Source organism: Pristiophorus japonicus, unplaced genomic scaffold, assembly GCF_044704955.1.
Source record: "Pristiophorus japonicus isolate sPriJap1 unplaced genomic scaffold, sPriJap1.hap1 HAP1_SCAFFOLD_440, whole genome shotgun sequence".
In the NCBI taxonomy this organism is placed as follows: domain Eukaryota; kingdom Metazoa; phylum Chordata; class Chondrichthyes; family Pristiophoridae; genus Pristiophorus; species Pristiophorus japonicus.
The window spans coordinates 70,865-98,313 of record NW_027254312.1 but is presented as its reverse complement, the minus strand read 5'-3'; the positions used below and the strand labels follow the sequence as shown (position 1 = coordinate 98,313).

The window sequence follows — 27,449 nt, the reverse complement described above, 5'->3', positions numbered from 1 at the left end:
CTCTCTGATGTACCCCACACCCCTCCATCTGATATACCCCACACCCCTCTCCCTCTGATAGACCCCACACCCCTCTCTCTTTGATATATCCACACCTCTCTCTCTCTGATATACCCCTCTCCCTCTGATATACCCCACACCTCTCTTTCTGATATACCCCACATATCTCTCTCTCTGATATACACCACATCCCTCTCTCTCTCTGATATACCCCACACCCCTCTCTCTCTGATATAACTCACACCCCTCTCTCTGTGATATACCCCACACCCCTCTCTCTCTGATACAACCCACACCTCTCTCTCTCTGTTATACCACACACCCTCTCTGTCTGATATACACCACACACCTCTCTCTCTGATATACCCCACACCCCTCTCTCTCTGATATACCCCACACCCCTCTCTCTCTGATACAACCCACACCTCTCTCTCTCTGATATACCCCACACCCCTCTCTCTCTGATATACCCCAAACCCCTCTCTCTCTGATATACCCCACACCCCTCTCTTTCTGATGTACCACACACACCTCTCTCTCTGATGTACCCCACACCCCTCTCTCTCTGATATACCCCACACCCCTCTCTCTCTGATACAACCCACACCTCTCTCTCTCTGATATACCCCACACCCCTCTCTCTCTGATATACCCCAAACCCCTCTCTCTCTGATATACACCACACCCCTCTCTTTCTGATGTACCACACACACCTCTCTCTCTGATATACCCCACACCCGTCTCTCTGATATACCCCACACACCTCTCTCTCTGATGTACCGCACACACCTCTCTCTCTGATATACACCACACACCTCTCTCTCTGATATACCCCACACCCCTCTCTCTCTGATATACCCCACACCCCTCTCTCTCTGATACAACCCACACCTCTCTCTCTCTCTGATATACCCCACACCCCTCTCTCTCTGATATACCCCAAACCCCTCTCTCTCTGATATACCCCACACCCCTCTCTTTCTGATGTACCACACACACCTCTCTCGCTGATATACCCCACACCCCTCTCTCTCTGATATACCCCACACCCCTCTCTCTCTGATACAACCCACACCTCTCTCTCTCTGATATACCCCACACCCCTCTCTCTCTGATATACCCCAAACCCCTCTCTCTCTGATATACACCACACCCCTCTCTTTCTGATGTACCACACACACCTCTCTCTCTGATATACCCCACACCCGTCTCTCTGATATACCCCACACACCTCTCTCTCTGATGTACCGCACACACCTCTCTCTCTGATATACCCCACACACCTCTCTCTCTGATATACCCCACACCCCTCTCTCTCTGATTTATCCCACACACTCTCACTCAGATATACCCCACACCTCTCTCTCTCTGATATACCCCACACCCCTCTCTCTCTGATATACACCACACCCCACTCTCTCTGATATGCCCCACACACTTCTCTCTCTGATATACCCCACACCTCTCTCTCTCTGATATACCCCACACCCCTCTCTCTCTGACATACCCCACACCCCACTCTCTCTGATATGCCCCACACACCTCTCTCTCTGATATACCTCACACCCCTCTCTCTCTGATATACCTCACACCCCTCTCTCTCTGATATACCCCACACCTCTCTCTCTCTGGTATACCGCACACCCCGCTCTCTCTGTGATATACCGAACACCCCTCTCTCTGATATACCCCACACCCCTCTCTCTCTGATATACCCCAGACCACTCTCTCTCTGATATACCCCACACCACTCTCTGATGTACGCCACACACCTCTCTCTCTGATGTACCTCACACCCCTCTCTCTCTGATGTACCCAACACCCCTCTCTCTCTGATATAGCCCACACCCCTCTCTCTCTGATATAACCCATACCCCTCTCTCTCTGATATACCCGTCACCCCTCTCTCTCTGATATACCCCACACCACTCCCTCTATGATATACCCCACACCCCTCTCTCTCTGATATACCCCACATCCCTCTCTCTCTGATATACCCCGCACACCTCGCTCTCTCTGGTATACCACACACCCCTCTCTCTCTGATATACCCCACACCCCTCTCTCTCTGATATACCCCACACCCCTCTCTCTGATATACCCCACACCCCTCTCTCTCTGATATACCCCACACACCTCTCTCTCTGATATACCCCACACCCCTCTCTCTCTGATATACACCACACCCCTCTCTCTCTGATATACCCCACACCCCTCTCTCTCTGATATACCCCACGCCCCTCTCTCTCTGATATACCCCACACCCCTCCGTCTCTGATATACCCCACACCCCTCTCTCTCTGATATACCCCACACTCCTCCGTCTCTGATATACCCCACACACCTCTCTCTCTCTGATATACCACACACCCCCTCTCTCTGATATACCCCACACCCCTCTCTCTCTCTGATATACCCCACACCCCTCTCTCTATCTGATATACCACACACCCCTCTCTCTCTGATATAACCCACACCCCTCTCTCTCTGATATACACCACACCCCTCTCTCTCTGATATACCCCACACACCTCTCTCTCTGATATACCCCACACCCCTCTCTCTCCGATATACCCCACACCCCTCTCTCTCTGATATACCCCACACCCCTCCATCTCTGATATACCCCACACACCTCTCTCTCTCTGATATACCCCACACCCCTCTCTCTCTGATATACCCCACACCTCTCTCACTCTGATATACCCCGCACCCCCTCTCTCTCTCTGATATACCCCACATCCCTCTCTCTCAGATATACCCCACACCCCTCTCTCTCTGATATACCCCACAACCCTCTCTCTCTGATATACCCCACATCCCTCTCTCTCTGATATACCCCACACCACTCTCTCTCTGATATAACCCACACCCCTCTCTCTCTGATATACCCCACACCCCTCTCTCTCTGATATACCCCACACCCCTCTCTCTCTGATATACCCCACATCCCTCTCTCTCTGATATACCCCACACCACTCTCTCTCTGATATACCCCGCACCCCTCTCTCTCAGTGATATACCCCACACCCCTCTCTCTCTGGTACACCCCAACACCCCTCTCTCTCTGGTACACCCGGCACCCCTCTCTCTCTGATGTACCCCGCACCCCTCTCTCTCAGTGATATACCCCACACTCTTACTCACTATGATTCCCACCCTCAGTCCTACAGGTGAATGAGATGCTACGGGAGATGCAACGAGATCGGGACGGCGGCCTAGCACGGATCCAAGGCCTGATGGGCCAGGCCAAGGAGGCCCAAGCTCTCGTGATGAGGCTGAGGGGCCAGGCACAGGAGCTGGTGGCCCAAGTGGGGACCCAGGGGCAGAACCTGACCGAGTATGTCAGCGAAAGCGAGACCCTGAAGGAGTGGATCAATTTGCTGTCCAACGATCGTGCCCACATCAACCAAAGCCTCGCGGAGGCCCAGAAGAACATCGCCGAGCTGGATGCCAAGGTGCAGGAGTGCACTGCCAGCCTGGTCCAGGCCACCGAGAGGAAGGACTCGCTTTGTCAAGAGATCAAGCGCTGCATGGGTGAGTCGGAGCTAATTGCGTGAACCCTCCCGCCCTTTGACCTCCTGCCCTCTGACCGTCATTTCACTCGCATTTCAGAAGGCCGAAGGCATGTAGAACTGGTTGAAGGGACCGTGCGGAAAGGCTGTGCACAGAAAGGCCAAACTCAAGGCCTACAGCCTGCAGACTAAATTATAGTGACCGAACTGAAGGCCTGGGGCCTATAGACGCTACTGTAGCAACCAAACTCAGGGCCTACAGCCTGCAGACTAAATTATAGTGACCGAACTGAAGGCCTGGGGCCTATAGACGCTACTGTAGCAACCAAACTCAGGGCCTACAGCCTGCAGACTAAATTATAGTGACCGAACTGAAGGCCTGGGGCCTATAGACGCTACTGTAGCAACCAAACTCAGGGCCTACAGCCTGCAGACTAAATTATAGTGACCGAACTGAAGGCCTGGGGCCTATTGACGCTACTGTAGCAACCAAACTCAGGGTCTACAGCCTGCAGACTAAATTATAGTGACCGAACTGAAGGCCTGGGGCCTATAGACGCTACTGTAGCAACCAAACTCAGGGCCTACAGCCTGCAGACTAAATTAAAGTGACCGAACTGAAGGCCTGGGGCCTATAGACGCTACTGTAGCAACCAAACTCAGGGCCTACAGTCTGCAGACTAAATTATAGTGACCGAACTGAAGGCCTGGGGCCTATAGACGCTACTGTAGCAACCAAAATCAGGGCCTACAGTCTGCAGACTAAATTATAGTGACCGAACTGAAGGCCTGAGGCCTATACACACTACCATAGCAAACAAACAGCCTACAATCCTAAAGTCTAGTGACCGAACTGAAGGCCTGGGGCCTATAGAGGCTACCATAGCAACCGAACTCAAGGCCTGCAGCATGCAGACTAAATTATAGTGACCGAACTGAAGGCCTGAGGCCTACAATCCTAAAGTATAGTGACCGAACTGAAGGCCTGGGGCCTATACGTGCTACCATAGCAACCGAACTCAAGGCCTGCAGCCTGCAGACTAAATTATAGTGACCGAACTGAAGGCCTGAGGCCTACAATCCTAAAGTATAGTGACCGAACTGAAGGCCTGGGGACGAGACACACTACCGTAGCAACCGAGCAGCCTACAGACATAAGGAAATAAGAAATGGGAGCAGGAGTAGGCCATACGGCCCCTCGAGCCTGCTCCACCATTCAATAAGATCATGGCTGATCCGATCATGGACACAGCTCCACTTCCCTGCCCGCCCCCTTATCCCCTTATCGGTTAAGGAACTGTCTATCTCTGCCTTAAATATATTCAATGTCCCGGCTTCCACAGCTCTCTGAGGCAGCGAATTCCACAGATTTACAACCCTCTGAGAGAAGAAATTCCTCCTCATCTCAGTTTTAAATGGGCGGCCCCTTATTCTAAGACCATGCCCCCTAGTTCTAGTCTCTCCCCATCAGTGGGAACATCCTCTCTGCATCCACCTTGTCAAGCCCCCTCATAATCTGATACCTTTCGATAAGATCACCTCCCATTCTTCTGAACTCCAATGAGTAGAGGCCCAACCTCCTCAACCTTTCCTCATAAGTCAACCTCCTCATCTCTGGAATCAACCGAGTGAACCTTCTCTGAACTGCCTCCAAAGCAAAGTACGTCCTTTCGTAAATACGGAGAGCAGAACTGTGCACGCAGTACTCCAGGTGTGGCCTCACCAATACCCTGTATAACTGGAGCAAGACTTCCCTGCTTTTATACTCCATCCCCTTTGCAATAAAGGCCAAGATCCCATTGGCCCTTCCTGATCACTTGCTGTGCCTCCATACTAATCGTCATGTCTATGATGTACTTATGAACGACTCCACAAGGCAATGTGTTGCACTTGAACTGCAGTGACCTTGGTCCTTTATTCCAAACTCCAGAGCATTGTGCAAGCATGGTGTGCGGCCTTTTATACAAGGCCCTGCCAACAGGGCAGGGACACCCCCGGTCTCCACCAGTTGCACTCTCTAGTGGTGCCAGCATGCATGTACCCGGTGTGAACCTTCTTGACAGTACATCAGGTAAACAAGTCTCCCTCTTGTACAATCTCACAGCGTGACTCAACAGAAAGCCTGAGGCCTACAGATGGTAGGGAACGCGAGCTGTTTAAAACGATACAGGGTGTTCGTATATAATATTATAGGTCCAAGTCAGCATGGATTTGTGAAAGGGAAATCATGCTTGACAAATCTTCTGGAATTTTTTGAGGATGTTTCCAGTAGAGTGGACAAAGGAGTACCAGTTGATGTGGTATATTTGGACTTTCAGAAGGCTTTCGACAAGGTCCCACACAGGAGATTAATGTGCAAAGTTAAAGCACATGGGATTGGGGGTAGTGTGCTGACATGGATTGAGAACTGGTTGTCAGACAGGAAGCAAAGAGTAGGAGTAAATGGGGACTTTTCAGAATGGCAGGCAGTGACTAGTGGGGTACCGCAAGGTTCTGTGCTGGGGCCCCAGCTGTTTATATTGTACATTAATGATTTAGACGAGGGGATTAAATGTAGTATCTCCAAATTTGCGGATGACACTAAGTTGGGTGGCAGTGTGAGCTGCGAGGAGGATGCTGTGAGGCTGCAGGGTGACTTGGATAGGTTAGGTGAGTGGGCAAATGCATGGCAGATGAAGTATAATGTGGATAAATGTGAGGTTATCCACTTTGGTGGTAAAAACAGAGAGACAGACTATTATCTGAATGGTGACAGATTAGGAAAAGGGGAGGTGCAACGAGACCTGGGTGTCATGGTACATCAGTCATTGAAGGTTGGCATGCAGGTACAGCAGGCGGTTAAGAAAGCAAATGGCATGTTGGCCTTCATAGCGAGGGGATTTGAGTACAGGGGCAGGGAGGTGTTGCTACAGTTGTACAGGGCATTGGTGAGGCCACATCTGGAGTATTGTGTACAGTTTTGGTCTCCTAACTTGAGGAACGACATTCTTGCTATTGAGGGAGTGCAGCGAAGGTTCACCAGACTGATTCCCGGGATGGCGGGACTGACCTATCAAGAAAGACTGGATCAACTGGGCTTGTATTCACTGGAGTTCAGAAGAATGAGAGGGGAACCTCATAGAAACATTTAAAATTCTGACGGGGTTAGACAGGTTAGATGCAGGAAGAATGTTCCCGATGTTGGGGAAGTCCAGAACCAGGGGACACAGTCTAAGGATAAGGGGGAAGCCATTTAGGACCGAGATGCGGAGGAATTTCTTCACCCAGAGAGTGGTGAACCTGTGGAATTCTCTACCACAGAAAGTTGTTGAGGCCAATTCACTAAATATATTCAAAAAGGAGTTAGATGAAGTCCTTACTACTCGGGGGATCAAGGGTTATGGCGAGAAAGCAGGAAGGGGGTACTGAAGTTGCATGTTCAGCCATGAACTCATTGAATGGTGATGCAGGCTAGAAGGGCCGAATGGCCTGCTCCTGCACCTATTTTCTATGTTTCTATGTTTCTATGTTTCTGGAAAATATCCGAGTTGGTGACTGAGAGAAATCTTTATGTCTCTCTCTCTCTCTCTCTCTGTCTCCAATCACACCAACAAGACTTTCTTCCTTCGAGCGAATTGACGGAACGTAACCCAATTTGAGAAGCTGAATTCACTGAGCTGCATTTTCAACAAGGAGTGGAGATAGAAACATAGAAATTGACAGGGGGGGGCGGGAGGAGGCCATTTCGGCCCATCGTGTCCGCTCCGGCCGACAAAGAGCCGCACGGCCCTCGGTCAGCAGCCCTGAAGGTCACAGATAAACCCACGAACAATGAACAATGGCGGAAAGGCAAAGAGCGCCCAGCCCAACCAGTCCGCCCCACACAACTGCGACACCCCTTACACTGAAACATTCCACACTCTACCCCAACCGGAGCCGTGTGATCTCCTGGGAGAGGCCAAAACCAGAGAGAAACCCAGGCCAATTTAGGGAGGAAATATATCTGGGACAATTCCTCTCCGACCCATCCAGGCGATCGACACCAGTCCAGGAGATCACCCTGGCCGTGTTTGATTCCCTGCAGCACTGACCGTTATATCTGCAGCGGCCAACAAGAGGTCATCCAGTCTAATCCCAATTACCAGCTCTCGGTCCGTAACCCTGCAGGTTACTGCACTTTAAGGGCCCGTCCAACCATCTCTTCACAGTGGTGAGGGTTTCTGCATCCATCACTCTTCCAGGCAGCGAGTTCCAGATCCCCACAACCCTCTGCATAAAGAAGCCCCCCCCTCAAATCCCCTCTAAACCTTCCACCAACCACCTTAAAACTATGCCCCCTCATAATAGCCCCCTCCACCAATGGAAATAGGCCCGTACTATCCACTATGTCCAGGCCCCTCGATATTTTGTACACCTCGATGAGCTCTCCTCTCAACCTCCTCTGTTCCAATGAGAACAAACCCAGCCTATCCAATCTATCCTCATAGCTAAGATTCTCCATTCCAGGCGGCATCCCAGTCAATCTCCTCTGCGACCTCTCCAGTCCAATCGCGTCCTTCCTATAATACGGCGACCAGAACTGCACGCAGTACGCCAGCTGTGGCCTAACCAAAGTATTATACAATTCAAGCATAACCTCCCTGGAACTCTCTCCGTCGACAAGCTGTTGTGGCTGGGGGTGGTGAGAGTTTTGTTGTGTGACGGAATCGAGCGGGGTTGAGGTCGAGATACCCCAAGATCAAACTGAATAATTGAGCAGTCTCGAGGGGCTGAATGGGCCTCCTCCTGTTCCCGTGTAAGAGGCTCGAGGGGCTCAATGGGCCTCCTCCTGTTCCTGTGTAACAGGCTCGAGGGGCTGAATGGGCCTCCTGTTCCTGTGTAACAGGCTCGAGGGGCTGAATGGGCCTCCTCCTGTTCCTGTGTAACAGACTCGAGGGGCTGAATGGGCCTCCTCCTGTTCCTGTGTAACAGGCTCGAGGGGCTGAATGGGCCTCCTCCTGTTCCTGTGTAACAGGCTCGAGGGGCTGAATGGGCCTCCTCCTGTTCCTGTGTAACAGACTCGAGGGGCTGAATGGGCCTCCTCCTGTTCCTGTGTAACAGGCTCGAGGGGCTGAATGGGCCTCCTCCTGTTCCTGTGTAACAGGCTCGAGGGGCTGAATGGGCCTCCTGTTCCTGTGTAACAGTCTCAAGGGGCTGAATGGGCCTCCTCCTGTTCCTGTGTAACAGGCTCGAGGGGCTGAATGGGCCTCCACCTGTTCCTTTGTAACAGGCTCGAGGGGCTGAATGGGCCTCCTCCTGTTCCTGTGTAACAGGCTCGAGGGGCTGAATGGGCCTCCTCCTGTTCCTGTGTAACAGGCTCGAGGGGCTGAATGGGCCTCCTCCTGTTCCTGTGTAACAGGCTCGAGGGGCTGAATGGGCCTCCTCCTGTTCCTGTGTAACAGGCTCGAGGTGCTGAATGGGCCTCCTCCTGTTCCTCTGTAACAGACTCGAGGGGCTGAATGGGCCTCCTCCTGTTCCTGTGTAACAGGCTCGAGGGGCTGAATGGGCCTCCTCCTGTTCCTGTGTAACAGGCTCGAGGGGCTGAATGGGCCTCCTCCTGTTCCTGTGTAACAGGCTCGAGGGGCTGAATGGGCCTCCTGTTCCTGTGTAACAGGCTCGAGGGACTGAATGGGCCTCCTCCTGTTCGTAGCATTACCAGCGCTTTATCAAGACTTTCTCAATTCACAGGTTCCACATGCCCAACTGGCTGGCAGAGCCACAAAGGTCACTGCTATAGCTTCTCCACGCAGCAAGTGAGTTGGGACAAAGCAAAAAAACAGTGTGATTCCAAAAATTCGCACCTCACCGTGATCAACACAAAGGAGGAGCAGGTGAGAAAAAATCCGACTATCAAGACACCACTCTACACTGTCCCATCAAACACTCCCAGGGCAGGTACAGCACGGGGTTAGATACAGAGTAAAGCTCCCTCTACACTGTCCCATCAAACACTCCCAGGGCAGGTACAACACGGGGTTAGATACAGAGTAAAGCTCCCTCTACACTGTCCCATCAAACACTCCCAGGGCAGGTACAGGGGGTTAGATACAGAGTAAAGCTCCCTCTACACTGTCCCATCAAACACTCCCAGGGCAGGTACAGGTGGTTAGATACAGAGTAAAGCTCCCTCTACACTGTCCCATCAAACACTCCCAGGGCAGGTACAGGGGGGTAGATACAGAGTAAAGCTCCCTCTACACTGTTTCATCAAACACTCCCAGGGCAGGTACAGGGGGTGAGAGACAGAGTAAAGCTCCCTCTACACTGTCCCATCAAACACTATCAGGGTAGGTACAGGGGGTTAGATTCAGCGTAAAGCTCCCTCTACACTGTCCCCATCAAACACTCCCAGGGCAGGTACATGGGGTTAGATACAGAGTAAAGCTCCCTCTACACTGTCCCAGCAAACACTCCGAGGGCATGTACATGGGGTTAGATACAGAGTAAAGCTCGCTCTACACTGTCCCATCAAACACTCCCAGGGCTGGTACAGGAGGTTAGATACAGAGTAAAGCTCCGTCTACACTGTCCATCAAACACTCCCAGGGCAGGTACAGGTGGTTAGATACAGAGTAAAGCTCCCTCTACACTGTCCCATCAAACACTCACAGGACAGGTACAGGTGGTTAGCGACAGAGTAAAGCTCCCTCTACACTGTCCCCATCAAACACTCCCAGGGCTGGTACAGGTGGTTAGATACAGAGTAAAGCTCCCTCTACACTGTCCCATCAAACACTCCCAGGGCAGGTACAGGGGGTTAGATACAGAGTAAAGCTCCCTCTGCACTGTCCCATCAAACACTCCCAGGGCAGGAACAGGGTGTTAGATACAGAGTAAAGCTCCCTCTGCACTGTCCCATCAAACACTCCCAGGGCAGGTACATGGGGTTAGATACAGAGTAAAGCTCCCTCTGCACTGTCCCATAAAACACTCCCAGGGCAGGTACAGGGGGTTAGATTCAGATAAAGCTCCCTCTACACTGTCCCATCAAACACTCCCAGGGCAGGTACAGGGGGTTAGATACATAGTAAATGCCCTCTACGCTGTCCCATCAAACACTCCCAGGGCAGGTACAGGGGTTAGATACAGAGTAAAGCTCCCTCTCCACTGTCCCATCAAACACTCCCAGGGCAGGTACAGGGGGTTAGATACAGAGTAAAGCTCCCTCTACACTGTCCCATCAAACACTCCCAGGGCAGGTACAGCACGGGTTAGATACAGAGTAAAGCTCCCTCTACACTGTCCCATCAAACACTCCCAGGGCAGGTACAGGGGGTTAGATACAGAGTAAAGCTCCCTCTACACTGTCCCATCAAACACTCCCAGGGCAGGTACAGGGGGTTAGATACAGAGTAAAGCTCCCTCTGCACTGTCCCATCAAACACTCCAAGGGCAGGTACAGGGGGTTAGATTCAGATAAAGCTCCCTCTACACTGTCCCATCAAACACTCCCAGGGCAGGTACAGGGGGTTAGATACATAGTAAATGCCCTCTATGCTGTCCCATCAAACACTCCCAGGGCAGGTACAGGGGGTTAGATACATAGTAAATGCCCTCTATGCTGTCCCATCAAACACTCCCAGGGCAGGTACAGGGGGTTAGATACAGAGTAAAGCTCCCTCTCCACTGTCCCATCAAACAATCCCAGGACAGGTACAGGGGGTTAGATACAGAGTAAAGCTCCCTCTACACTGTCCCATCAAACACTCCCAGGGCAGGTACAGGGGGTTAGACACAGAGTAAAGCTCCCTCTAAACTGTCCCATTAAACACTCCCATGGCAGGTACAGGGGGTTAGATATAGAGTAAAACTCCCTCTACACTGTCCCATCAAACACTCCCAGGGCAGGTACAGGGGGTTAGATACAGAGTAAAGTTCCCTCTGCACTGTCCCATCAAACATTCCCAGGGCAGGTACATCACGGGGTTAGATACAGCGTAAAGCTCCCTCTACACTGTCCCCATCAAACACTTCCAGGGCAGGTACAGGGGGTTAGATACAGAGTAAAGCTCCTTCTACACTGTCCCATCAAACACTCCCAGGGCAGTTACATGGGGTTCGATACAGAGTAAAGCTCCCTCTACACTGTCCCATCAAGCACTCCCAGGGTAGGTTCAGGGGGTTAGATACAGAGTAAAGCTCTCTCTGCACTGTCCCATCAAACACTCCCAGGGCAGGTACAGGGGGTTAGATACAGAGTAAAGCTTCCTCTACACTGTCCCATCAAATAATCACAGGGCAGGTACAGGAGGTTAGATACAGAGTAAAGCCCCCTCTACACTGTCCCATCAAACACTCCCAGGGCAGGTACAGGGGGTTAGATACAGAGTAAAACTCCCTCTACACTGTCCCATCAAACACTCCCAGGGCAGGTACAGGGGGTTAGATACAGAGTGAAGCTCCCTCTACACTGTCCCATCAAACACTCCCATGGCAGGTACAGGGGGTTCGATATAGAGTGAAACTCCCTCTACACTGTCCCATCAAACACTCCCAGGGCAGGTACAGGGGGTTAGATACAGAGTAAAGCTCCCTCTACACTGTCCCATCAAACATTCCCAGGGCAGGTACATCACGGGGTTAGATACAGAGTAAAGCTCCCTCGACATTGTCCCATCAAACACTCCCAGGGCAGGAACAGGGTGTTAGATACAGAATAATGCTCCCTCTACACTGTCCCATCAAACACTCCCAGGGCAGGTACATGGGGTTAGATACAGAGTAAAGCTCCCTCTACACTGTTCCATCAAACACTCCCAGGGTAGGTACAGGGGGTTAGATTCAGCGTAAAGCTCCCTCTACACTGTCCCCATCAAACACTCCCAGGGCAGGTACAGGGGGTTAGATACAGAGTAAAGCTCCCTCTGCACTGTTCCATCAAACACTCCCAGGGCAGGAACAGGGTGTTAGATACAGAGTAAAGCTCCCTCTGCACTGTCCCATCAAACACTCCCAGTGCAGGTACATGGGGTTAGATACAGAGTAAAGCTCCCTCTCCACTGTCCCATCAAACACTCCCAGGACAGGTACAGCACGGGGTTAGATACAGAGTAAAGCTCCCTCTGCACTTTCGCATCAAACACTCCCAGGGCAGGTACAGGGGGTTAGATACAGAGTAAAGCTCCCTCTACACTGTCCCATCAAACACTCCCAGGGCAGGTACATGGGGTTAGATACAGAGCAAAGCTCCCTCTACACTGTCCCATCAAACACTCCCAGGGCACTTACAGCACGGGTTAGATACAGAGTAAAGCTTCCTCTACACTACACTGTCCCATCAAACACTCCCAGGACAGGTACAGGGGGTTAGATACAGAGTGAAGCTCCCTCTACACTGTCCCATCAAAAACTCCCAGGGCAGGAACAGCACGGGTTAGATACAGAGTAAAGCTCCCTCTACACTGTCCCATCAAACACTCCCAGGGCAGGTACAGGGGGTTAGATACAGAGTAAAGCTCCTTCAACACTGTCCCATCAAACACTCCCAGGGCAGGTACAGGGGGTTAGATACAGAGTGAAGCTCCCTCTACACTGTCCCATCAAACACTCCCAGGGCAGGTACATGGGGTTAGATACAGAGTAAAGCTCCCTCTACACTGTCCCATCAAACACTCCCAGGGCAGGTACAGGGGGTTAGATACAGAGTAAAGCTCCCTCTACACTGTCCCATCAAACACTTCCATGGCAGGTACAGGGGGTTAGATATAGAGTAAAACTCCCTCTACACTGTCCCATCAAACACTCCCAGGGCAGGTACAGGGGGTTAGATACAGAGTAAAGCTCCCTCTAAACTGTCCCATTAAACACTCCCATGGCAGGTACAGGGGGTTAGATATAGAGTAAAACTCCCTCTACACTGTCCCATCAAACACTCCCAGGGCAGGTACAGGGGGTTAGATACAGAGTAAAGTTCCCTCTGCACTGTCCCATCAAACATTCCCAGGGCAGGTACATCACGGGGTTAGATACAGCGTAAAGCTCCCTCTACACTGTCCCCATCAAACACTTCCAGGGCAGGTACAGGGGGTTAGATACAGAGTAAAGCTCCTTCTACACTGTCCCATCAAACACTCCCAGGGCAGTTACATGGGGTTCGATACAGAGTAAAGCTCCCTCTACACTGTCCCATCAAGCACTCCCAGGGTAGGTTCAGGGGGTTAGATACAGAGTAAAGCTCTCTCTGCACTGTCCCATCAAACACTCCCAGGGCAGGTACAGGGGGTTAGATACAGAGTAAAGCTTCCTCTACACTGTCCCATCAAATAATCACAGGGCAGGTACAGGAGGTTAGATACAGAGTAAAGCCCCCTCTACACTGTCCCATCAAACACTCCCAGGGCAGGTACAGGGGGTTAGATACAGAGTAAAACTCCCTCTACACTGTCCCATCAAACACTCCCAGGGCAGGTACAGGGGGTTAGATACAGAGTGAAGCTCCCTCTACACTGTCCCATCAAACACTCCCATGGCAGGTACAGGGGGTTCGATATAGAGTGAAACTCCCTCTACACTGTCCCATCAAACACTCCCAGGGCAGGTACAGGGGGTTAGATACAGAGTAAAGCTCCCTCTACACTGTCCCATCAAACATTCCCAGGGCAGGTACATCACGGGGTTAGATACAGAGTAAAGCTCCCTCGACATTGTCCCATCAAACACTCCCAGGGCAGGAACAGGGTGTTAGATACAGAATAATGCTCCCTCTACACTGTCCCATCAAACACTCCCAGGGCAGGTACATGGGGTTAGATACAGAGTAAAGCTCCCTCTACACTGTTCCATCAAACACTCCCAGGGTAGGTACAGGGGGTTAGATTCAGCGTAAAGCTCCCTCTACACTGTCCCCATCAAACACTCCCAGGGCAGGTACAGGGGGTTAGATACAGAGTAAAGCTCCCTCTGCACTGTTCCATCAAACACTCCCAGGGCAGGAACAGGGTGTTAGATACAGAGTAAAGCTCCCTCTGCACTGTCCCATCAAACACTCCCAGTGCAGGTACATGGGGTTAGATACAGAGTAAAGCTCCCTCTCCACTGTCCCATCAAACACTCCCAGGACAGGTACAGCACGGGGTTAGATACAGAGTAAAGCTCCCTCTGCACTTTCGCATCAAACACTCCCAGGGCAGGTACAGGGGGTTAGATACAGAGTAAAGCTCCCTCTACACTGTCCCATCAAACACTCCCAGGGCAGGTACATGGGGTTAGATACAGAGCAAAGCTCCCTCTACACTGTCCCATCAAACACTCCCAGGGCACTTACAGCACGGGTTAGATACAGAGTAAAGCTTCCTCTACACTACACTGTCCCATCAAACACTCCCAGGACAGGTACAGGGGGTTAGATACAGAGTGAAGCTCCCTCTACACTGTCCCATCAAAAACTCCCAGGGCAGGAACAGCACGGGTTAGATACAGAGTAAAGCTCCCTCTACACTGTCCCATCAAACACTCCCAGGGCAGGTACAGGGGGTTAGATACAGAGTAAAGCTCCTTCAACACTGTCCCATCAAACACTCCCAGGGCAGGTACAGGGGGTTAGATACAGAGTGAAGCTCCCTCTACACTGTCCCATCAAACACTCCCAGGGCAGGTACATGGGGTTAGATACAGAGTAAAGCTCCCTCTACACTGTCCCATCAAACACTCCCAGGGCAGGTACAGGGGGTTAGATACAGAGTAAAGCTCCCTCTACACTGTCCCATCAAACACTTCCATGGCAGGTACAGGGGGTTAGATATAGAGTAAAACTCCCTCTACACTGTCCCATCAAACACTCCCAGGGCAGGTACAGGGGGTTAGATACAGAGTAAAGCTCCCTCTACACTGTCCCATCAAACATTCCCAGGGCAGGTACATCACGGGGTTAGATACAGAGTAAAGCTCCCTCGACACTGTCCCATCAAACACTCCCAGGGTAGGTACAGGGGGTTAGATTCATCGTAAAGCTCCCTCTGCACTGCCCCATCAAACACTCCCAGGGCAGGAACAGAGTATTAGATACAGAGTAAAGCTCCCTCTGCACTGTCCCATCAACACTCCCAGGGCAGGTACATGGGGTTAGATACAGAGTAAAGCTCCCTCTACACTGTCCCATCAAACACTCCCAGGGCAGGTACAGCACGGGTTAGATAGAGAGTAAAGCTCCCTCTACACTACACTGTCCCATCAAACAATCCCAGGGCAGGTACAGGGGGTTAGATACAGAGTAAAGCTCCCTCTGCACTGTCCCATCAAACACTCCCAGGGCAGGTACAGGGGGTTAGATACAGAGTAAAGTTCCCTCTACACTGTCCCATCAAACACTCCCAGGGCAGGTACAGGGGGTTAGATATAGAGTAAAGCTCCCTCTACACTGTCCCATCAAACACTCCCAGGGCAGGTACATGGGGTTAGATACAGAGTAAAGTTCCCTCTACACTGTCCCATCAAACACAGGGCAGGTACAGGGGGTTAGATACAGAGTAAAGCCCCCTCTACACTGTCCCATCAAACACTCCCAGGGCAGGTACAGGGGGTTAGATATAGAGTAAAGCTCCCTCTACACTGTCCCATCAAAAACTCCCAGGGCAGGTACATGGGGTTAGATACAGAGTAAAGTTCCCTCTACACTGTCCCATCAAACACAGGGCAGGTACAGGGGGTTAGATACAGAGTAAAGCTCCCTCTACACTGTCCCATCAAACACTCCCAGGGCAGGTACAGCACGTTAGATACAGAGTAAAGCTCCCTCTACACTGTCCCATCAAACACTCCCAGGGCAGGTACAGGGGTTAGCTACAGAGTAAAGCTCTCTCTACACTGTCCCATCAAACACAGGGCAGGTACAGGGGGTTAGATACAGAGTAAAGCTCCCTCTACACTGTCTCATCAAACACTCCCAGGACAGGAACAGGGGGTTAGAAAAAGAGTAAAGCTCCCTCTACACTGTCCCATCAAACACTCCCAGGGCAAGTACATGGGGTTAGATACAGAGTAAAGCTCCCTCTACACTGTCCCATCAAACACTCCCAGGACAGGTACAGCACGGGGTTAGATACAGAGTAAAGCTCCCTCTACACTGTCCCATCAAACACTCCCAGGGCAGGTACAGCACGGGTTAGATACAGAGTAAAGGTCCCTCTACACTACACTGTCCCATCAAACACTCCCAGGGCAGGTACAGGGGGTTAGATACAGAGTAAAACTCCCTCTACAGTATCCCATCAAACACTCCCAGGGCAGGTGCAGCACGGGGTTAGATACAGAGTAAAGTTCTCTCTGCACTGTCCCATCAAACACTCCCAGGGCAGGTACAGGGTGTTAGATACAGAGTAAAGCTCCCTCTGCACTGTCCCATCAAACACTCCCAGGGCAGGTACAGGGGGTTAGATACAGAGTAAAGTTCCCTCTACACTGTCCCATCAAACACTCCCAGGGCAGGTACAGGGGGTTAGATATAGAGTAAAGCTCCCTCTACACTGTCCCATCAAACACTCCCAGGGCAGGTACAGGGGGTTAGATACTGAGTAAAGCTCCCTCTGCACTGTCCATCAAACACTCCCTGGGCATGTACAGCACGGGGTTAGATACACAGTAAAGCTCCCTCTGCACTTTTGCATCAAACAATCCGAGGGCAGGTACAGGGGTTTAGATACAGAGTAAAGCTGCCTCTACACTGTCCCATCAAACACTCCCAGGGCAGGTACAGGGGGTTAGATACAGAGTAAAGCTCCCTCTACACTGTCCCATCAAACACTCCCAGGGCAGGTACAGCACGGGTTAGATACAGAGTAAAGCTCCCTCTGCACGACACTGTCCCATCAAACACTGCCAGGGCAGGTACAGGGGGTTAGATAAAGAGTAAAGCTCCCTCTACACTGTCCCATCAAACACTCCCAGGGCAGGTACAGGGGGTTAGATACAGAGTAAAGCTCCCTCTACACTGTCCCATCAAACACTCCCAGGGCAGGTACAGGGGGTTAGATACAGAGTAAAGCTCCCTCTACACTGTCCCATCAAACACTCCCAGGGCAGGTACAGGGGGTTAGATACAGAGTAAAGCTCCCTCTGCACTGTCCCATCAAACACTCCCAGGGCAGGTACAGGGGGTTAGATTCAGATAAAGCTCCCTCTACACTGTCCCATCAAACACTCCCAGGGCAGGTACAGGGGGTTAGATACATAGTAAATGCCCTCTATGCTGTCCCATCAAACACTCCCAGGGCAGGTACAGGGGGTTAGATACAGAGTAAAGCTCCCTCTCCACTGTCCCATCAAACAATCCCAGGACAGGTACAGGGGGTTAGATACAGAGTGAAGCTCCCTCTACACTGTCCCATCAAACACTCCCAGGGCAGGTACATGGGGTTAGATACAGAGTAAAGCTCCCTCTACACTGTCCCATCAAACACTCCCAGGGCAGGTACAGGGGGTTAGATACAGAGTAAAGCTCCCTCTACACTGTCCCATCAAACACTTCCATGGCAGGTACAGGGGGTTAGATATAGAGTAAAACTCCCTCTACACTGTCCCATCAAACACTCCCAGGGCAGGTACAGGGGGTTAGATACAGAGTAAAGCTCCCTCTACACTGTCCCATCAAACATTCCCAGGGCAGGTACATCACGGGGTTAGATACAGAGTAAAGCTCCCTCGACACTGTCCCATCAAACACTCCCAGGGTAGGTACAGGGGGTTAGATTCATCGTAAAGCTCCCTCTGCACTGCCCCATCAAACACTCCCAGGGCAGGAACAGAGTATTAGATACAGAGTAAAGCTCCCTCTGCACTGTCCCATCAACACTCCCAGGGCAGGTACATGGGGTTAGATACAGAGTAAAGCTCCCTCTACACTGTCCCATCAAACACTCCCAGGGCAGGTACAGCACGGGTTAGATAGAGAGTAAAGCTCCCTCTACACTACACTGTCCCATCAAACAATCCCAGGGCAGGTACAGGGGGTTAGATACAGAGTAAAGCTCCCTCTGCACTGTCCCATCAAACACTCCCAGGGCAGGTACAGGGGGTTAGATACAGAGTAAAGTTCCGTCTACACTGTCCCATCAAACACTCCCAGGGCAGGTACAGGGGGTTAGATATAGAGTAAAGCTCCCTCTACACTGTCCCATCAAACACTCCCAGGGCAGGTACATGGGGTTAGATACAGAGTAAAGTTCCCTCTACACTGTCCCATCAAACACAGGGCAGGTACAGGGGGTTAGATACAGAGTAAAGCCCCCTCTACACTGTCCCATCAAACACTCCCAGGGCAGGTACAGGGGGTTAGATATAGAGTAAAGCTCCCTCTACACTGTCCCATCAAAAACTCCCAGGGCAGGTACATGGGGTTAGATACAGAGTAAAGTTCCCTCTACACTGTCCCATCAAACACAGGGCAGGTACAGGGGGTTAGATACAGAGTAAAGCTCCCTCTACACTGTCCCATCAAACACTCCCAGGGCAGGTACAGCACGTTAGAAAAAGAGTAAAGCTCCCTCTACACTGTCCCATCAAACACTCCCAGGGCAAGTACATGGGGTTAGATACAGAGTAAAGCTCCCTCTACACTGTCCCATCAAACACTCCCAGGACAGGTACAGCACGGGGTTAGATACAGAGTAAAGCTCCCTCTACACTGTCCCATCAAACACTCCCAGGGCAGGTACAGCACGGGTTAGATACAGAGTAAAGGTCCCTCTACACTACACTGTCCCATCAAACACTCCCAGGGCAGGTACAGGGGGTTAGATACAGAGTAAAACTCCCTCTACAGTATCCCATCAAACACTCCCAGGGCAGGTGCAGCACGGGGTTAGATACAGAGTAAAGTTCTCTCTGCACTGTCCCATCAAACACTCCCAGGGCAGGTACAGGGTGTTAGATACAGAGTAAAGCTCCCTCTGCACTGTCCCATCAAACACTCCCAGGGCAGGTACAGGGGGTTAGATACAGAGTAAAGTTCCCTCTACACTGTCCCATCAAACACTCCCAGGGCAGGTACAGGGGGTTAGATATAGAGTAAAGCTCCCTCTACACTGTCCCATCAAACACTCCCAGGGCAGGTACAGGGGGTTAGATACTGAGTAAAGCTCCCTCTGCACTGTCCATCAAACACTCCCTGGGCATGTACAGCACGGGGTTAGATACACAGTAAAGCTCCCTCTGCACTTTTGCATCAAACAATCCGAGGGCAGGTACAGGGGTTTAGATACAGAGTAAAGCTGCCTCTACACTGTCCCATCAAACACTCCCAGGGCAGGTACAGGGGGTTAGATACAGAGTAAAGCTCCCTCTACACTGTCCCATCAAACACTCCCAGGGCAGGTACAGCACGGGTTAGATACAGAGTAAAGCTCCCTCTGCACGACACTGTCCCATCAAACACTGCCAGGGCAGGTACAGGGGGTTAGATAAAGAGTAAAGCTCCCTCTACACTGTCCCATCAAACACTCCCAGGGCAGGTACAGGGGGTTAGATACAGAGTAAAGCTCCCTCTACACTGTCCCATCAAACACTCCCAGGGCAGGTACAGGGGGTTAGATACAGAGTAAAGCTCCCTCTACACTGTCCCATCAAACACTCCCAGGGCAGGTACAGGGGGTTAGATACAGAGTAAAGCTCCCTCTGCACTGTCCCATCAAACACTCCCAGGGCAGGTACAGGGGGTTAGATTCAGATAAAGCTCCCTCTACACTGTCCCATCAAACACTCCCAGGGCAGGTACAGGGGGTTAGATACATAGTAAATGCCCTCTATGCTGTCCCATCAAACACTCCCAGGGCAGGTACAGGGGGTTAGATACAGAGTAAAGCTCCCTCTCCACTGTCCCATCAAACAATCCCAGGACAGGTACAGGGGGTTAGATACAGAGTAAAGCTCCCTCTACACTGTCCCATCAAACACTCCCAGGGCAGGTACAGGGGGTTAGACACAGAGTAAAGCTCCCTCTAAACTGTCCCATTAAACACTCCCATGGCAGGTACAGGGGGTTAGATATAGAGTAAAACTCCCTCTACACTGTCCCATCAAACACTCCCAGGGCAGGTACAGGGGGTTAGATACAGAGTAAAGTTCCCTCTGCACTGTCCCATCAAACATTCCCAGGGCAGGTTCATCACGGGGTTAGATACAGCGTAAAGCTCCCTCTACACTGTCCCCATCAAACACTTCCAGGGCAGGTACAGGGGGTTAGATACAGAGTAAAGCTCCTTCTACACTGTCCCATCAAACACTCCCAGGGCAGGTACATGGGGTTCGATACAGAGTAAAGCTCCCTCTACACTGTCCCATCAAACACTCCCAGGGCAGGTACAGGGGGTTAGATACAGAGTAAAGCTTCCTCTACACTGTCCCATCAAATAATCACAGGGCAGGTACAGGAGGTTAGATACAGAGTAAAGCCCCCTCTACACTGTCCCATCAAAAACTCCCAGGGCAGGTACAGGGGGTTAGATACAGAGTAAAACTCCCTCTACACTGTCCCATCAAACACTCCCAGGGCAGGTACAGGGGGTTAGATACAGAGTGAAGCTCCCTCTACACTGTCCCATCAAACACTCCCATGGTAGGTACAGGGGGTTCGATATAGAGTGAAACTCCCTCTACACTGTCCCATCAAACACTCCCAGGGCAGGTACAGGGGGTTAGATACAGAGTAAAGCTCCCTCTACACTGTCCCATCAAACATTCCCAGGGCAGGTACATCACGGGGTTAGATACAGAGTAAAGCTCCCTCGACATTGTCCCATCAAACACTCCCAGGGCAGGAACAGGGTGTTAGATACAGAATAAAGCTCCCTCTACACTGTCCCATCAAACACTCCCAGGGCAGGTACATGGGGTTAGATACAGAGTAAAGCTCCCTCTACACTGTTCCATCAAACACTCCCAGGGTAGGTACAGGGGGTTAGATTCAGCGTAAAGCTCCCTCTACACTGTCCCCATCAAACACTCCCAGGGCAGGTACAGGGGGTTAGATACAGAGTAAAGCTCCCTCTGCACTGTTCCATCAAACACTCCCAGGGCAGGAACAGGGTGTTAGATACAGAGTAAAGCTCCCTCTGCACTGTCCCATCAAACACTCCCAGGACAGGTACAGCACGGGGTTAGATACAGAGTAAAGCTCCCTCTGCACTTTCGCATCAAACACTCCCAGGGCAGGTACAGGGGGTTAGATACAGAGTAAAGCTCCCTCTACACTGTCCCATCAAACACTCCCAGGGCAGGTACAGGGGGTTAGATACAGAGCAAAGCTCCCTCTACACTGTCCCATCAAACACTCCCAGGGCACTTACAGCACGGGTTAGATACAGAGTAAAGCTTCCTCTACACTACACTGTCCCATCAAACACTCCCAGGACAGGTACAGGGGGTTAGATACAGAGTGAAGCTCCCTCTACACTGTCCCATCAAAAACTCCCAGGGCAGGAACAGCACGGGTTAGATACAGAGTAAAGCTCCCTCTACACTGTCCCATCAAACACTCCCAGGGCAGGTACAGGGGGTTAGATACAGAGTAAAGCTCCTTCAACACTGTCCCATCAAACACTCCCAGGGCAGGTACAGGGGGTTAGATACAGAGTGAAGCTCCCTCTACACTGTCCCATCAAACACTCCCAGGGCAGGTACATGGGGTTAGATACAGAGTAAAGCTCCCTCTACACTGTCCCATCAAACACTCCCAGGGCAGGTACAGGGGGTTAGATACAGAGTAAAGCTCCCTCTACACTGTCCCATCAAACACTTCCATGGCAGGTACAGGGGGTTAGATATAGAGTAAAACTCCCTCTACACTGTCCCATCAAACACTCCCAGGGCAGGTACAGGGGGTTAGATACAGAGTAAAGCTCCCTCTACACTGTCCCATCAAACATTCCCAGGGCAGGTACATCACGGGGTTAGATACAGAGTAAAGCTCCCTCGACACTGTCCCATCAAACACTCCCAGGGTAGGTACAGGGGGTTAGATTCAGCGTAAAGCTCCCTCTGCACTGCCCCATCAAACACTCCCAGGGCAGGAACAGAGTATTAGATACAGAGTAAAGCTCCCTCTGCACTGTCCCATCAACACTCCCAGGGCAGGTACATGGGGTTAGATACAGAGTAAAGCTCCCTCTACACTGTCCCATCAAACACTCCCAGGGCAGGTACAGCACGGGTTAGATAGAGAGTAAAGCTCCCTCTACACTACACTGTCCCATCAAACAATCCCAGGGCAGGTACAGGGGGTTAGATACAGAGTAAAGCTCCCTCTGCACTGTCCCATCAAACACTCCCAGGGCAGGTACAGGGGGTTAGATACAGAGTAAAGTTCCCTCTACACTGTCCCATCAAACACTCCCAGGGCAGGTACAGGGGGTTAGATATAGAGTAAAGCTCCCTCTACACTGTCCCATCAAACACTCCCAGGGCAGGTACATGGGGTTAGATACAGAGTAAAGTTCCCTCTACACTGTCCCATCAAACACAGGGCAGGTACAGGGGGTTAGATACAGAGTAAAGCCCCCTCTACACTGTCCCATCAAACACTCCCAGGGCAGGTACAGGGGGTTAGATATAGAGTAAAGCTCCCTCTACACTGTCCCATCAAAAACTCCCAGGGCAGGTACATGGGGTTAGATACAGAGTAAAGTTCCCTCTACACTGTCCCATCAAACACAGGGCAGGTACAGGGGGTTAGATACAGAGTAAAGCTCCCTCTACACTGTCCCATCAAACACTCCCAGGGCAGGTACAGCACGTTAGATACAGAGTAAAGCTCCCTCTACACTGTCCCATCAAACACTCCCAGGGCAGGTACAGGGGTTAGCTACAGAGTAAAGCTCTCTCTACACTGTCCCATCAAACACAGGGCAGGTACAGGGGGTTAGATACAGAGTAAAGCTCCCTCTACACTGTCTCATCAAACACTCCCAGGACAGGAACAGGGGGTTAGAAAAAGAGTAAAGCTCCCTCTACACTGTCCCATCAAACACTCCCAGGGCAAGTACATGGGGTTAGATACAGAGTAAAGCTCCCTCTACACTGTCCCATCAAACACTCCCAGGACAGGTACAGCACGGGGTTAGATACAGAGTAAAGCTCCCTCTACACTGTCCCATCAAACACTCCCAGGGCAGGTACAGCACGGGTTAGATACAGAGTAAAGGTCCCTCTACACTACACTGTCCCATCAAACACTCCCAGAGCAGGTACAGGGGGTTAGATACAGAGTAAAACTCCCTCTACAGTATCCCATCAAACACTCCCAGGGCAGGTACAGGGTGTTAGATACAGAGTAAAGCTCCCTCTGCACTGTCCCATCAAACACTCCCAGGGCAGGTACAGGGGGTTAGATACAGAGTAAAGTTCCCTCTACACTGTCCCATCAAACACTCCCAGGGCAGGTACAGGGGGTTAGATACTGAGTAAAGCTCCCTCTGCACTGTCCATCAAACACTCCCTGGGCATGTACAGCACGGGGTTAGATACACAGTAAAGCTCCCTCTGCACTTTCGCATCAAACAATCCGAGGGCAGGTACAGGGGTTTAGATACAGAGTAAAGCTGCCTCTACACTGTCCCATCAAACACTCCCAGGGCAGGTACAGGGGGTTAGATACAGAGTAAAGCTCCCTCTACACTGTCCCATCAAACACTCCCAGGGCAGGTACAGCACGGGTTAGATACAGAGTAAAGCTCCCTCTGCACGACACTGTCCCATCAAACACTGCCAGGGCAGGTACAGGGGGTTAGATAAAGAGTAAAGCTCCCTCTACACTGTCCCATCAAACACTCCCAGGGCAGGTACAGGGGGTTAGATACAGAGTAAAGCTCCCTCTACACTGTCCCATCAAACACTCCCAAGGCAGGTACAGCATGGGGTTAAATACAGAGTAAAGCTCCCTCTACACTGTCCCATCAAAAACTCCCAGGGCAGGTACAGCACGGGTTAGATACAGAGTAAAGCTCCCTCTACACTGTCCCATCAAACACTCCCAGGGCAGGTACAGGGGGTTAGATACAGAGTAAAGCTCCTTCAACACTGTCCCATCAAACACTCCCAGGGCAGGTACAGGGGGTTAGATATAGAGTAAAACTCCCTCTACACTGTCCCATCAAACACTCCCAGGGCAGGTACAGGGGGTTAGATACAGAGTAAAGTTCCCTCTGCACTGTCCCATCAAACATTCCCAGGGCAGGTACATCACGGGGTTAGATACAGCGTAAAGCTCCCTCTACACTGTCCCCATCAAACACTTCCAGGGCAGGTACAGGGGGTTAGATACAGAGTAAAGCTCCTTCTACACTGTCCCATCAAACACTCCCAGGGCAGGTACATGGGGTTCGATACAGAGTAAAGCTCCCTCTACACTGTCCCATCAAGCACTCCCAGGGTAGGTTCAGGGGGTTAGATACAGAGTAAAGCTCCCTCTGCACTGTCCCATCAAACACTCCCAGGGCAGGTACAGGGGGTTAGATACAGAGTAAAGCTTCCTCTACACTGTCCCATCAAATAATCACAGGGCAGGTACAGGAGGTTAGATACAGAGTAAAGCCCCCTCTACACTGTCCCATCAAACACTCCCAGGGCAGGTACAGGGGGTTAGATACAGAGTAAAACTCCCTCTACACTGTCCCATCAAACACTCCCAGGGCAGGTACAGGGGGTTAGATACAGAGTGAAGCTCCCTCTACACTGTCCCATCAAACACTCCCATGGCAGGTACAGGGGGTTCGATATAGAGTGAAACTCCCTCTACACTGTCCCATCAAACACTCCCAGGGCAGGTACAGGGGGTTAGATACAGAGTAAAGCTCCCTCTACACTGTCCCATCAAACATTCCCAGGGCAGGTACATCACGGGGTTAGATACAGAGTAAAGCTCCCTCGACATTGTCCCATCAAACACTCCCAGGGCAGGAACAGGGTGTTAGATACAGAATAAAGCTCCCTCTACACTGTCCCATCAAACACTCCCAGGGCAGGTACATGGGGTTAGATACAGAGTAAAGCTCCCTCTGCACTGTTCCATCAAACACTCCCAGGGTAGGTACAGGGGGTTAGATTCAGCGTAAAGCTCCCTCTACACTGTCCCCATCAAACACTCCCAGGGCAGGTACAGGGGGTTAGATACAGAGTAAAGCTCCCTCTGCACTGTTCCATCAAACACTCCCAGGGCAGGAACAGGGTGTTAGATACAGAGTAAAGCTCCCTCTGCACTGTCCCATCAAACACTCCCAGTGCAGGTACATGGGGTTAGATACAGAGTAAAGCTCCCTCTCCACTGTCCCATCAAACACTCCCAGGACAGGTACAGCACGGGGTTAGATACAGAGTAAAGCTCCCTCTGCACTTTCGCATCAAACACTCCCAGGGCAGGTACAGGGGGTTAGATACAGAGTAAAGCTCCCTCTACACTGTCCCATCAAACACTCCCAGGGCAGGTACATGGGGTTAGATATAGAGTAAAGTTCCCTCTACACTGTCCCATCAAACACAGGGCAGGTACAGGGGGTTAGATACAGAGTAAAGCCCCCTCTACACTGTCCCATCAAACACTCCCAGGGCAGGTACAGGGGGTTAGATATAGAGTAAAGCTCCCTCTACACTGTCCCATCAAAAACTCCCAGGGCAGGTACATGGGGTTAGATACAGAGTAAAGTTCCCTCTACACTGTCCCATCAAACACAGGGCAGGTACAGGGGGTTAGATACAGAGTAAAGCTCCCTCTACACTGTCCCATCAAACACTCCCAGGGCAGGTACAGCACGTTAGATACAGAGTAAAGCTCCCTCTACACTGTCCCATCAAACACTCCCAGGGCAGGTACAGGGGTTAGCTACAGAGTAAAGCTCTCTCTACACTGTCCCATCAAACACAGGGCAGGTACAGGGGGTTAGATACAGAGTAAAGCTCCCTCTACACTGTCTCATCAAACACTCCCAGGACAGGAACAGGGGGTTAGAAAAAGTGTAAAGCTCCCTCTACACTGTCCCATCAAACACTCCCAGGGCAGGTACAGCACGGGTTAGATACAGAGTAAAGGTCCCTCTACACTACACTGTCCCATCAAACACTCCCAGGGCAGGTACAGGGGGTTAGATACAGAGTAAAACTCCCTCTACAGTATCCCATCAAACACTCCCAGGGCAGGTACAGGGTGTTAGATACAGAGTAAAGCTCCCTCTGCACTGTCCCATCAAACACTCCCAGGGCAGGTACAGGGGGTTAGATACAGAGTAAAGTTCCCTCTACACTGTCCCATCAAACACTCCCAGGGCAGGTACAGGGGGTTAGATATAGAGTAAAGCTCCCTCTACACTGTCCCATCAAACACTCCCAGGGCAGGTACAGGGGGTTAGATACTGAGTAAAGCTCCCTCTGCACTGTCCATCAAACACTCCCTGGGCATGTACAGCACGGGGTTAGATACACAGTAAAGCTCCCTCTGCACTTTCGCATCAAACAATCCGAGGGCAGGTACAGGGGTTTAGATACAGAGTAAAGCTGCCTCTACACTGTCCCATCAAACACTCCCAGGGCAGGTACAGGGGGTTAGATACAGAGTAAAGCTCCCTCTACACTGTCCCATCAAACACTCCCAGGGCAGGTACAGCACGGGTTAGATACAGAGTAAAGCTCCCTCTGCACGACACTGTCCCATCAAACACTGCCAGGGCAGGTACAGGGGGTTAGATAAAGAGTAAAGCTCCCTCTACACTGTCCCATCAAACACTCCCAGGGCAGGTACAGGGGGTTAGATACAGAGTAAAGCTCCCTCTACACTGTCCCATCAAACACTCCCAAGGCAGGTACAGCATGGGGTTAAATACAGAGTAAAGCTCCCTCTACACTGTCCCATCAAAAACTCCCAGGGCAGGTACAGCACGGGTTAGATACAGAGTAAAGCTCCCTCTACACTGTCCCATCAAACACTCCCAGGGCAGGTACAGG

The 27,449-nt window shown here is 51.3% G+C and overlaps 1 protein-coding gene across 1 annotated transcript in view; it reads left to right on the top strand.

Annotated features, from left to right (window-relative positions):
• LOC139251753 (C-type lectin domain family 12 member B-like) overlaps nucleotides 1–27,449 on the top strand; it is a 131,438-nt gene that overhangs the window by 39,343 nt on the left and 64,646 nt on the right. Inside the window, exons 4-5 of the mRNA XM_070873294.1 lie at nucleotides 3,166–3,537; nucleotides 9,222–9,364. Of these exons, the coding sequence (XP_070729395.1) occupies nucleotides 3,166–3,537; nucleotides 9,222–9,364 (515 nt within the window). The remainder of the gene's footprint in view (nucleotides 1–3,165; nucleotides 3,538–9,221; nucleotides 9,365–27,449) is intronic.